General features: G+C 36.3%; 2 protein-coding genes across 3 annotated transcripts; both read right to left on the bottom strand.

Moving 5' to 3' along the window:
- Nucleotides 1-462: 462 nt before the first annotated feature.
- rnf212 (ring finger protein 212) lies at nucleotides 463-5,885 on the bottom strand. 2 transcript variants are annotated; one of them, XM_086158602.1, is made up of 9 exons: nucleotides 5,683-5,885; nucleotides 5,387-5,445; nucleotides 5,251-5,310; nucleotides 4,440-4,504; nucleotides 4,054-4,114; nucleotides 3,184-3,229; nucleotides 3,015-3,069; nucleotides 812-881; nucleotides 463-699 (listed from the first exon to the last, which is right to left on the bottom strand). In XM_086158602.1, exons 1-9 carry the CDS (start codon nucleotides 5,785-5,787, stop codon nucleotides 693-695), a joined length of 528 nt encoding a protein of 175 aa, XP_086014728.1. In that variant the 5' UTR covers nucleotides 5,788-5,885; the 3' UTR covers nucleotides 463-692. The 2 variants fall into 2 exon arrangements, with proteins under 2 accessions (XP_086014728.1, XP_086014727.1); XM_086158601.1 differs by having other exon boundaries at nucleotides 469-709.
- Nucleotides 5,886-8,028: 2,143 nt separating this feature from the next.
- Nucleotides 8,029-9,828, bottom strand: LOC147227894 (transmembrane emp24 domain-containing protein 11). Its single transcript, XM_086158514.1, has 5 exons — nucleotides 9,699-9,828; nucleotides 9,420-9,511; nucleotides 9,160-9,285; nucleotides 8,878-9,024; nucleotides 8,029-8,178 (listed from the first exon to the last, which is right to left on the bottom strand). Exons 1-5 carry the CDS (start codon nucleotides 9,826-9,828, stop codon nucleotides 8,029-8,031), a joined length of 645 nt encoding a protein of 214 aa, XP_086014640.1.
- Between the last annotated feature and the right edge of the window lie 3,338 nt (nucleotides 9,829-13,166).

Consider the following 13,166-nt stretch of genomic DNA (forward strand, 5'->3'; position numbering starts at 1 on the left):
ATCCATTAACTCAGTGATCAGATTTATAAGTTTGGTTGTTAAAAGAGCAATAGTCAAGAGAGACAGACCACAAATTGGGCATTTTAACAACATATCAATTTTCTTTTTTAGCGGCCTTTTCAAAATCCTATGTATTTGTTCCGAGGAGCTCTGAGAGAAATTTGGAGAACAATTCATATCTTGTATAGAGATACAAGTATGGCTGGATATTTCCCTGTTTCTGTTTTCAACTGTTGTTCACAACTATGAAGTTGGTTACTTGACTTTCAGAGATTTGAAGCTGTCCAGGTTCCACATGAACTCTTCATCATGAAGTGGCAAACCATTTCCACAAAGATAAGATGAACAACCATTAACTGTAAGGTAATCAAGCACATGTCATGATTGTTGAAAGTTTAATAAATTGAAATTGTAAGTCCCAATCATATGATCGATTTTAGGCCTCAGTGCACAGTATGACATAAGACTCAACCTCAAGCAAAATTAAGTCTTTTTATTTGTGAGTCCGGGGCAGTTCCAGAAATATATACCTCGCAAGCCCTAGGAGTGGTAAGTTTTGCCCCTGAATACACACACTCATATACAACAATAGTTTGTGTGTATGTTGTCTTATGGAGGGAAGTTGAGGAAGGACACGGGAGAATGTCTGACGGGATGTGTGGGATTGAAGATGGGTGACTTCCAGCCAGATGTCATCCCCTGAAAACAACTGGGAGATAAGAAACAGTAGAGGTGTGCTGCAGGAGATTTTTATATTACCTACGAAATGGAAACTGTATAATATTAATGATAATGAGAAATGATTACTTACCTGACTGTGGCTGAGACTGATGAGCTGTTGGCCGTGAAGTTTTGTGTCGATGATTTGTAAGGGAAAGACTCTAGCAAATACACCAAACAGTCTTTGGTTAGTCCTCTAAACTGGGATCAAGATGGAATCAAGACTTTTACAGAAGCAACCACCTTACAATGTAGGCAAATCAAAGAAATTACAACGATTACAAAAACAAGAGACATGCAGCTTATTAAGACCCTAAGGTGCCAGGCAGTGTTGTGAAAAGGAGGTCCAGCTACAAGCTACATTTGCAATGTCTGTTTGTTTTTTACTTAATTTGACATTCAAAACTATGATTCCTTGGTACAACCGTAGAACATCAGCCCTAGTATTTTGTAAATCAGAGATTGACCCAGCCTGTCATCTTAAATGGTTTAAGTTATAGGTGAGGTGTAAGTCATAAAAAATGCAGGAAATGCAGCCATTTTTTGCCCGTTCTCTGAAATCACGGAATCTATGAAATGTGTATAAGAACAGATTACAATGTGGTTCTTTTCCCTGACCTAAACTGGACTGATATGTTCTTACACCCAGCCAGTGGGAGGTGGCGTGTCTTAAAACTCAAACCCAGAGTATCGGCTTGCTGATGACAGGGCCAGCTGTATTTGGACTTGCTGGGCATTGGTCTCGATAAAAATTTTGAAAATTTTTGAAAATTTTAAATAGCCTCACAGGAAAAAGACAGAAACAAACAAAATATCGATGATATCAAAGATATCAATTGAAACACAATTTTAAGACTTCTGAATTATCGACTGTACGCATTTTACTGCAATTCAGGAATAATCTTTAAATAAAAGTACAGGGAAACAAATTTACAGGTAACTCATGATAATGATTTTATGAAGCATATGATAGTTCAGAGTAAAATTTATACAAATGTGTGCAGACACCAACCTCAGTTTCAGTCATGAGCTGGCAGCATGTTTTATTTAGAAAATCCTCTTGGAGGGGAAGGTGAATGGGTGAGTCATTTTCCAGAGTAATTACTGTCATGTAATATTCACTTCAAACCCACACAGATGTTGCCACCCAGGAGAATCACCTCCAGCATGTTTACAAACTGAATATGCAGTCTGTAATCTGCTATGATTACACATTTAGAAAGTACTAATTACTACTTTTTTTCTCTCTGACTGTGTTTTATGAGCTGCTAGTGCAGAGACTTTCTATCTCTATAGTGTCTGGAATTAGCAAGGCTTTCATAGTAAGAACCAAAAGGCTCCGTTATTAGTCAGCAAATTCATTAACTATCTTTAAAACATGGGCGTCAGAGCCCTGACAGTTTTTGCATATTTTTTCATGTCATATTTTCTTTCTACCTTTATACTCCTTATCATGTACTTCCCCATTCTACATTCTTTTTTACTTAATCTTTTCATGATGTGGCTCATACATTTGTCATTTTTTACAACATTTTGCATTGTGAAGCACATGACCCATTTTCCCATTCATTTTCTGCACAGGTTTTTAAGTCTTCAACTTAAGGGAAACCATTCAGCTTATCTTCTTAGTTGTTGAACTACTATTTAAAAATACTTCTTCACAGTTACAAGGCCAAAATGTACACTTGAAATGTGCTTTGTTACTACTTAATGGCCCATATGAGAACTTTGAACTAGAATGGATTATTTTTCTCATAAAGTAACACAGTTGAGTTCATATATATTTCATTGCCATTATTCTTACAATTCTTTTTGTTATTTTTGCATTATAGGTGATCCAACTTTTAGCATAAATAGGAGTTACAATTTCTTAAGAGTGTAATCACTGTGGAAATTCAGTGGTGGAGTCTGTGATCCCCAAACAAGTTTAGATTACAAGATGATTTTCCTTGTAATTACAGTGTCATTATATCCATATCAGTACTGCACCTCATTCATATTTATACAAAAATCCTAGACATATCACATATCTTTATCAGACAGAAGGAATGACACACAGAGATGTATTTGTTTTACATCCAAGGTAACATAACATAACATGTGCCTACAATGCCGTGTGGATACACATTTACGGAAAGTGCTGTCAAACCACAAATCCTGAGGTTACAGCTATTATACCTACTATTAGACAAGCCCAAGGTTTTAGGTGCTATTTGACGCAGGCCATTGTTCTATCTGCTTGCTTAATACGACCAAGGAAATGCCAAAATGTCGAAGAAAATATATACACATACCCATTCGTTCATGTTGTGAAGAGTTGATTAATGAAACTCTGGGGGCCAGATTAGGCTGATACACAAAAGAAAGACATCACACAAACCATTAAATGCAACTCCCACCATCCTTTTATATTCTGCGGCCTTCTATTTATTTAAGTCATTATTTAATGTCTGTAGAACTTACTTTTCTTGGCACACTTCCATCGTCGATGTCCATGCTTTCCATGTTACTAAGCCATGAGAGAACACTAACATTAATGATTTCATTCATGGCAATGAACCAGTGAACCCTTTCCTTTGAATGACACAAAATTATATGTCCTCACAAATTCAGTAGAGCATTAACTGATCAAGAGGAATAATCCATCACATTCAATGCTTGCATATTCATATTTATATTTGACCAAATTGCATCTCCTAATGCAATAGTGTTGTGTATCACAAAAAAAACTATTCACAATCAAATCCTATTGGTTTTTCATGTTTCAACACTGCTTTAAATTACATTTTTGAGTAAGTAAATAAATAATTTACTTTTGAAAATGAAAGGTAATTTTCCCTGATGAAATAATTATCACGATAAGCTATTGGTCACCAATACTTCTTTTGCACAGTACAGCTTACGCAAGCTGTATGGGATGGTTGAAAGAAAAAAAAAAACACTTACTTTTTAAACAAACAGCCAATTAGTCTTGTGACAATTATGCCTGAGAAACCCAATAGGGATTTATGATAAAACCCAAGCATTGCTTAGCTTACTCAGCTGCAGCCATCTATGTGAGTGTAGACAGCCGCAGGGCAGGGCAAGGTTCTACAGGGGCTAAAGCTAACATGTGGTAGGACATCAGGGTTGAACCCAGGATTGACCTTGTTTGCTCTGCAAAATAACTCGTACACCAACTCCATCTATGTTATGCAGTCTGAGGTATACTGAGATATAAAACAGAGTGAAAAACGGAATATTTTTGCGGAGTACGCAAATACAAAACAAACGGATGAGAGACACTTTATGATGTGAAGAGATATTGAAAAAATCTGAAGGGGAACTACTCACATGTTAGCAACTGAGGGATGTCTTGAATGGTACAAGGGGGAAACGTATGGGTTCTGTCGGACTGAAGGCAAACAAGATGCAATAAAACAACTCTTATCCTTTTACTTATGAAAGATATCAGTGTGGCCTCCTTTTCATCTATGGCCACTGAATGTCACATCACAACTTTATACAGTCATTTTGGTTGGCCCACTGGTCTAGAGTCACTCATTTAATTGAAGTCACTGACTAGAATCAAGGTAATAATTGAAGTTCTTAGACTAACTGCAAGAATAAATCTGATTGAAATGCTGTTTTCTTGGGCGGATTGTTCTCAAAGGCATATTATAAGAGACTACTTCTTAAAAATGTGATATAAAGCTATGTGATTTTGGTTTGCAATTTACCCATCTTACTCCCAGGTGGTGTATAGGAACTGTAGCCCATTTGTGACATGGATGAAGGTTGAGCACTGAATGAGAAAAATGATAATGAAAATACATCACTTCTTGAAAAAGTGCCATCCACTTAGTTCAAGTCACAGAGAGATAAGCTCTTCTGGCTGTCTTGAAGACAAGCGTTTTTAAACTTAAATAGGCTTGTACAATGCTGACACCTAGTGTTAGACGATGGATAACAACCTGGAGTCAGAAATGAGACACAACAAAAGCAAATAAGGTTGAGATGTATGAGATTTTACAGTAACCTTTTACAGTAACCTTACAGAAAATACCTTGGTATATAGTATTTCATATAGTATTTCAATTTTTATTATAATTGTGAATTAATTTGATTGAGCATTGACTATTTCCTTTAAATTAAAAGTTTAAAGTTAAACTTCCTTTAACTTTAAACATGTTTTAATGTTTCACAGCAACACTACTGTAACTGTGGTCATACTAGTGCAATAGAAAATACAAATATTTACTTGGGCATGTATGTTGTAAGAAGTGGAAAGACAGATCATCTATATGTTCATAGACAAACCAAAATCTGCTCTGCTAAATGGTTTAAAGTGAATGATAACCAGAGTAATGGTTGCAAGTGAGGAACTAGGAAAAAATATATCAATAAAACCATTTTGAATTATGCAAGAGGTGTGAACATTAAGAGGGATGCAGAGAAGCAATTAAAAAACTCTTGAAGCCCTCCTTTTTTCTAAATGGTGTCGTGAGAATTTCAGGTTATATACATATATCTAATTGGATAATGTTGTACCTCTGAGGCTGGAGAGAGTGTCGTAGTCGGTTGATTTTGGCACTCTTTTCATTTAGCTTCCTATAGTAGGAAAGAATTAACTCAGACTTAATAAACCTTTCATTAAAAATTATGTCAAACTGCTACTGTAACTTACTTTGTCATCTGCTGCATTTCTTGTTTCATCTTGACCAATGAGTCCTCCAGTTTCATATTCTGTAATGATTAAAGTGGAAAAAGTAGAAAGCGGATATCGTCAGAAGCATTTTTAGTTTTCCCATTTTTGGAGGGCATTTAACAGGAGCGAGAGAGACAATATATACTGTCAAGTAAAAACAAACTTTGGAAGGGCACAAAAAACTGAAAATAAATGTGATTACTGGCCAAATGAAGAAAGACACATTATCCAAGAAACATACACTAGCACACATACAACAGCAAGTTATCTCTCACCATTTTCTGGTGGTGTGCCAGCAGCCTCTTTTTATGTCTTGTCTGGAACATTAGAACCTGGAAAATAAAAGGAAGAGCCAGAAAAAAAAGTTTACAGAATAACATTTAGCCCATATTACACAACATTGAGTGCAGCACATTTTTTCTAGATCGAGGTGTCATGTTAACATAATGTGAAACACAGTGTTAAGTCATTAACCATCTGTCTGTTTAACTAGAGAGAAAGAGGCCAAACTTTGCTGATTTCTGAGAAGTGTTTGGCTGCCACAACACGGATATCAGAGAACAGGGCCTTCACCTCAGAGCTGCTCTGAAACAGAAACATGTTCCAACACTGCAAAATTCTGTCTGCATGTGAAAGCACCTCTGATAGGATATAATCAAATATTAGATAGAGCATGTGATACCTACATTGTCATTTATTCGTGAAAGTTGACACTTGGCATTGCATATCACACACACACCGTGTTTGCCTGTAAGAAAAGTTGAACTTAAAACTTGAACAAACACTGTATTGTTCAAATATGCGCTAGCTATAACACAGAGGTGGAAAACAGAGGAGGAACATTCAGGCAAAAATCTGAGCTCAGTCTTCAGATTGTGGCCATTATAATTTGCTTATCAACTAAAATCAGCTCTGATGTTATTTTTTAATATATGTGAGGTAGTTTAAATGGAACATACATCTGGGTGAAGCTAGTTGTTTTTGCAAACCCAAGTATTGTGAGAAAAATGTGTAAAGTTTAAATAATACTTGAAACATAGAAAAGTAAGTAGTTTCAAAGTAATGCCTTTTATGTGTGGGATTACGCATCTTGATCCCAATAGTCTTGATACTGTAAAAAGAATTTAAAGTTCCTCGTTGGACTACACATGATGTTAAGGTGAGGGGCCAGCTGTGTAATATTACGGGAATTCCAACAGATGTCTCCGTCTACCTAGTTGTATGTACCGGCATCTGAAGCTTAACGTCCTGCTATGCGGCAGATTTTACAAGGCATTTTAACTACCTTCCTTAAAGCAAACGTTGCAAATTATATGGCCACAGGAAGTAAGAGCTAGTTTCCGGTCAGGATTAGGGGACTGAAAGCAGGAGTTGCAGCAGATCCAGTGAGACATTGCAGTGAGACCTGCGAAAGGCAGTGAAATGACATGTCAAATACTTAGCACGACGCTTTTTAATTGCGATTAATACATTATAACACTAATACTACTACTACATATAATAATAATAATAACAATAATAATAATGATGATAATAATAATAATAATAATAATAATAATAATAATAATTAGCATAGTAGCAACAACACTGTAACATACTTTCGACATATTTTGTATAACCGAATGACGCTTCTGTGTTTTAAGGGACGGTATACAGCCATAATAGTATTACCTAACGTAATTTGATGTTGTTTCTTTGATAGCGAAGTTCAATGTATACAGGTACTAGCTTGACGACAATTGAAGAGTAGAATATGGAATTTATAAAAAAAGATGACGTCAAATATACTTTATCTCGCGATAAAACACGATCCGGGATCATGAGGGTTCCAAAGCGTTCTGAAACGTGTGAGACAAACGTGTACGAAACCCCGGGCCTTGTCCGGATAGTATCTTCTCCAGTCTCTCCTCTTGCCCATTTTGTAAGATTTTTTTCAAGGAATTAATTAATTAACCCATACATATATTATCCAGCAACAAACGAAGATGTCAGTGTCAATTTACAAAATTTTACAAAATGATAAAAGTGCACATTTGCTAACAGTTACTTTTCCCAAGAAATGAGCCTGAACAGTTGTTTCTGATTTTAATTTATTTAATTTTATTTAAACAGCTCGTATTGAAGCAGAAAAGAAAAAAAAAACTACTTAATTTTGTCACATTAAGTTACACATACATCACGTCAATGAAATTTACTACTGCATCAACCTACTATGGGTGAACCATGAGCAGTGGGCAGCCACTTCACATTGCTCAGGGAACAGTTAGTGAACTGTAAATCAACTTGTTCACCAACACTGCAGCAAGTGAGTGGGAGGTTGTTTGTCAAACGAAGGATGTTCACTTCTGAGATAAGTGCTCTTACCAGCTGTACCACACCGCCCTGATTTACTGTGAATCTTACAGGTAAAAAGAGATCACAGTTTTCTATGTCTTCTCAAAGACCATTTAACTTCATTTGTAATTTTCTATGTTAACATCAATGTGCTTTTGCATGGATCTTACTCTCTTTTTTTATCCTGAAGTGTCACCAGATGTTTCACAGTGAGAGCAATTGTTTAATGATGTCAGGTTATATTTGTTGCTGGCATCTGTATAAAACCAACAGACCAGAAGGCATCATCAGACCAGCTTTTTGGCAATGAAGAAGTCTTTGAGGTGTTTGATTTGCCAGAAGCCTACTGAAAGCAGAATCACGGTCTGGACAAAGGCCCACCACAACACTTTTTCATTGGTGTCCTCACTGATCTGCCGAAACATTTCTTCTTTTTCCTGAGGGACAGACAACAATGTAAAAGAAGTGGGGGAAAAAAGCCTGTGTTGATAAATATAGCGCATTAATAGGTATGGGCAAGAGTGCTTTAGACTCAAAGAAAAACAGAAAATCTCAAATGTTTGATCACCAACACACAGAACATTTATTTTCGATACAGCTTAATCTTGCACTCAGAGCTGTGGGGTGACTGGAGCCTATCCCACCTGTCATTGGGCAAGAGGTGGGCACACTCTGGACAGGTGGCATAAAGACATACGACCATTCAATCACTCTTTCACACTAATTTGGGGCAATTAATGGGTCTCCGATTGACTTGCCACATGTTTTTTTTTTTCCTGGAGGAAACCAACACAAGCACAGCACCATGTAAACTCCACACCTCTTTGCTGTGAGGCCAAAGCACTAACCATTGCATTACCCACACAGGAGTTTAACAAATATGTTTAAAAAAAGCCCCAAAATACAAATGAAAACACAAAATGTTATTCGTTACCCTCCCTAGCAGAACAGATCTGGCTGTTGTTTAGTTTTCAGAAATGTATATACAATATACAGTATATACAACTTCAGTCATGATGGTGGCAGTATAGGTTTTATTTATTTTACATTTTTGTGTCGATTGAACAAAGTTGCAATGCCTACTATTGACATAGCCTGGTACCACACTGTATCACACTGCCAGTTACAGGTCTTACCCTTTGGTACTCCTGCTGTCTGGTGATGTACAGCATCTGATCTATGAGATGACTGAGGCTCTCCTCTAGCATCTTCATTTTATCTTTGGTTCTGTCAGCACTGCGGTCTATTGTGTGTTCCCCCATCTGAACATCCAAATGTAATTTCTGTGGGGTAACAGAGAAAATAAGGTTATAGAAATTATGAAAAGAGGAAAAAGTTTGCCTATGTACAAAGAGTAGGTGTACAGTATGCCTATTTATATTGAATACGTGTACAATTCTTGTATTAACAGGTCTCACCAGCCTTTCTCCAGCATATACTGAAAACCTTGTGGAGTTGGTTTGGAAGCAAAGGAAGTGCTGACCAGACATGTGGGATGTGAAGGTGAATTTACTAAATTTACCATAGCGCTTGGACAGCAAAACCTAAAGAGAAGTACAAGATAAGGCCAACACAAGCTATGTAAAACTGGGTTTACAAACTAGTTTTCATTAAATTGTGAAGAAAACAGACATTTTTGTTCAGGTTTGATTGAAAAACTCTTCTTTGCATACACTACCTCATGGCTTGGGTCTCTGATTGTTACAGTGACACCTAGGTGAGGGGAATGGGTGACTGCCTTCAAATCCCAGGGCTCCAACAAAAAATATCCTGGAGGTAAGACATACATATGTGAACGCTATTAAATCACTGTAAATGTTAACAGAAGTAAAAACAAATACTCTGACATAAGAACACTTAACAATAGACTTGAAATGTTTATGCCAAGATACTAAGATATTTAATGCTTTTGGCTACCTGTTTCTTTATCGAAAAATATCTCTTCTCTAGGACTCACCAGTCACCAGCATGTCTTCAGGAATTTCCTCAATAATGCACTTTTCCTCCTGCTCTCCAAGATCAAAATACATAGCAGCTGCCAACATCAGGTAACATAGCAGAAGGAGACCAGAACCTCGTAACCCCATTTTCAGTTAATAATAAGGTATAAAATGCCAGCACACTTGGCAGAAACAGACTGTGTGGCCTGTAATTTCAATAGAATATTTTGTTTCCAATATCTGCAAAATCTAGAGATTTGCCTCATTGACTCCAATGATATACGCAACCAACAGCTAACATGACAATGCTGAGGCTGTGTGGAAGAAAACCCGAGTGTGAGAAAAGCGCAGATGTTGCTTTGTGTGACCAGACCTTCTGGTGGTTTTCTCACTGATTAACCTGAAAAACCTAGTCCAGAACTTTTTCATGTATTAATAAACGTCCTAAAATTGTGGATTTTTGGTAACTTCTGGGTGATTATTTGAAGATACTTGCTAATATTTACTGTTTTCGTTCTGTTGTTTAGAGGTGCTTTCTCACTGATTTTTGTCAAGTATTAAAGACCATCACAGGTAGAAAAGTCCTTCACTAAATCATGGCGCAGGGAATGGTGGCACAGTGTGTAGCACTTCGTTCTCACAGCACAGAGAATCCGGGTTCTATTCCGGCAGTGGTCCTTAATGTGTCGTGTTTGCATGTTCTTCCCGCGTCTACGAGGGTTTTTTCTGATTTCCTCCCACAGTCCAAAAACATGCAGCAGATGCCCAGATGTGCAAATGAGAGAGTGAATGCTTTTTTTGTCCGTTTATGTACCAAGTTCTTGCCCGATGGCAGCCAGGATAGGCTCTAGCATCCCTTGGGACCCTCAGAAGGATAAACGGTAGACAATGGATGGATAAATCATGGAGCTGGAATAGGCTTTGCTAGGATAAGACTTGTTTCAGCTTCACAGTCGTACTATAAAGCAACAAATATTTAAGGGTCTAATTTCCAAAGTTACCAATTACAAAAGTATCCGTTTACTTCAATAGATTTCATGTTTAGCTGGTGCATGATTTTTTTGGTTTATCAGCTAGATTTCTTGCATTGATCGACAGGTGCGATCATGTTGGGGAGAGCAGATCTTTGCGGCTCATCCTAGTACATTCCAAAGAAACTGGGAACAATGTATTGAATGGACAATGCAAAGACAGTTTTTACCTACACTGAATGCCATCAAAATCTCCAAACCAAATTCTACGGTATTATTGGAATACCTTCTTGTTTTTGGATATTTTTAGCCTTTCAAATTAATATATTTTGATCATTTTAAAGCAAAGGGATTCCTTAACTTTTTCTTCAGTTTGCGTGAGAGGGAAAAGTGTAATCCATTTAATTCTCTTGATGACTGATGTGACACGGCACCCACATTCATACAGAAAAAGGGGCTGCTCATTTTTGTCATCTGCAGAGGTTGTCCTCTCATGCTAAGCAAAGTATCAGATCTTCCTGTCTTCCCACACTACAGTATCTTTTTTTTTAATAAATAGAGTGTATGCTTAGTCAATGCATTTAAAAAAATCTATTAAACTACTTCAGCCAGCCCTGTAATAATCTGTTAATCAACATTATCACTTACTTACGAACTTATGCTAAAAAAGAAAATATAGCTTCTCACAATAATGGGTCCTTCGTCTCTTCAGAAATAAATCAGCTCCTCATGTTGAGAAATTGAGAATTAAGACCTGTTTCTGTGAAAAATGAAATGTAATAAAATATCAACCAGTGTGTTCCCAATTAATAGCAAAATCATGTCCTACAACTATTGTGGCACCACAACTTTTTCCTTTGTTTTAATCTTATTTCTTTAATCTAAGAATTTTGGGTAGAAATGTACTATATGGGGTCTGTGACCTACTATGACCTGGTCAGCTCAACAAATGTAGAACATGTCATCTCAACATTGTCCCTTTATCACAAGCCAGTTGCGCTGGTGCAAATAAGGCAGACAGTACTCCACTTACCGACTAAATCCCCTGGTACCCACAGCACTTTTTAACTTCACAAAATAAAATTTTCTGTATCTAAGATTTTCTGTAACTAAACATGAAATGTGGGCGATCCAAAACAATGTTTTGACTTTGCAAGCAGACTGTATGGTTCAATTTGATCTGTACAAATACTACCACGTATCATCAGACCAAATGCTGATCCTTCGGTCCAAAACCACTGAAAGTTTTGGTTGGCTCCACACCTGTAACTATTGCAATGGTAATAGTAAAAATGTAAAATGAAGGTAGGGAAATTTAAACATGAAAACATTTTGTATTTTTCAGTATTGAGTGTTAAACATTCATTGTTGTACAAGAACTCCAGCCAATTTCCATCCCTGTTCGTTTTCAAAAATAAGAGTTTTATATATATATATATATATATATATGTGTATTTTTTTTTTTATTATTATTATTTTTTTTTATCAAAGTAATGAGTTTCTTTGATTGTTTATAATCAATTATGTTTTTTTAACCTGAAAGATTTCAGTTTTCCCAAATCCCCTCAGGGGTTTTTAAAAAAAAAGTTAGTATGACATGTCATGTTGTGTTGTACTGGACCATCATATATTCAAAATTTTCAATCATTTTTAATCATCATTAAAAATAACACTAGGAATATTCTACTCTCTTAGTTCTCTGAACCTTGGCTACAGAAATTTAAGGAAAACCAGATATTGGATCTGGCTTTCTCTGGTTTCTTCTCATTCTTTCTGTCAGTTATTTTCCTGTCTTTCGTCATTCAAAATGGAAGGGGCCCATCACACACCAGATGTTTGGTTCCTATTGCTATTCAATCTGTCATCTACAGTATGTTTTCTCTGCTGTTTGGTGGTAGACAAGGAGATTTGTTCAATATATTAACACTATTGTCAGATTAAATAAGCCATATTTCAAAGACTTTTTCAAATTAATGATTTCATTCTGTCAAGAAAACTTTTCGAAAAAAAACTGTGTTATTTTCACTGAATCTGTTTTATATATCAAATGGAATAACTTCTACATAGTAAGATGTGTTGCCCTGGATGTCACAACTGATCTCTTTTAACCTTCAAGCCCTGTGAGCCTGATCACTGTTGATGGTTACCTTTGTATATATAACTGCAAAATGTAATTGGTATGAAACCTTGAAAACATATTTGAAGGCACTTTACAGTTGGAAATAGTAGGACAATTTATCCTAAAGTTTTCTAGATATTAGGGATATTAGTGCAGAGTTAGGGTTTGGCTGATCGCAGATCCAAAAAGAGGGATTTTAATTCATGATATGTAAACTTGTAAATGCATTATTTGATTTTATGATACATCTGGCATATGGCCATTTATATTGATAAAAAGCTCTGTAAAGCCTTTCAGTACTTGTCCATTGACAAAGGGACAGAAGTTTTGCAGCCTCCTCTCAAGATAAAGATAAGATGGATACAGACACTCATACACATGCAGTATATAACTGT

This window comes from Fistularia commersonii, chromosome 13, assembly GCF_037954325.1.
Source record: "Fistularia commersonii isolate RoL2024-O1a breed Wild chromosome 13, RoL_Fcom_v1.0, whole genome shotgun sequence".
Taxonomy (NCBI): Eukaryota; Metazoa; Chordata; class Actinopteri; order Syngnathiformes; family Fistulariidae; genus Fistularia; species Fistularia commersonii.

Excerpts from the sequence above, each read along its gene's own strand:
- LOC147227894 (XM_086158514.1), bottom strand. The coding sequence starts at position 9,828 with ATGGGGTTACGAGGTTCTGGTCTCCTTCTGCTATGTTACCTGATGTTG. Across the intron at positions 9,286-9,419 it reads TCAGAGACCCAAGCCATGAG|GTTTTGCTGTCCAAGCGCTA; the intron begins GTAGTGTATGCA and ends ACTTCTCTTTAG. Across the intron at positions 8,179-8,877 it reads GACAGCAGGAGTACCAAAGG|GAAAAAGAAGAAATGTTTCG; the intron begins GTAAGACCTGTA and ends TCTGTCCCTCAG.
- rnf212 (XM_086158601.1), bottom strand. The coding sequence starts at position 5,787 with ATGTTATTCTGTAAACTTTTTTTTCTGGCTCTTCCTTTTATTTTCCAG. Across the intron at positions 3,230-4,053 it reads CATCCCTCAGTTGCTAACAT|TAACATGGAAAGCATGGACA; the intron begins GTGAGTAGTTCC and ends CTCATGGCTTAG. Across the intron at positions 3,070-3,183 it reads ATGGAAGTGTGCCAAGAAAA|CCTAATCTGGCCCCCAGAGT; the intron begins GTAAGTTCTACA and ends TTTGTGTATCAG.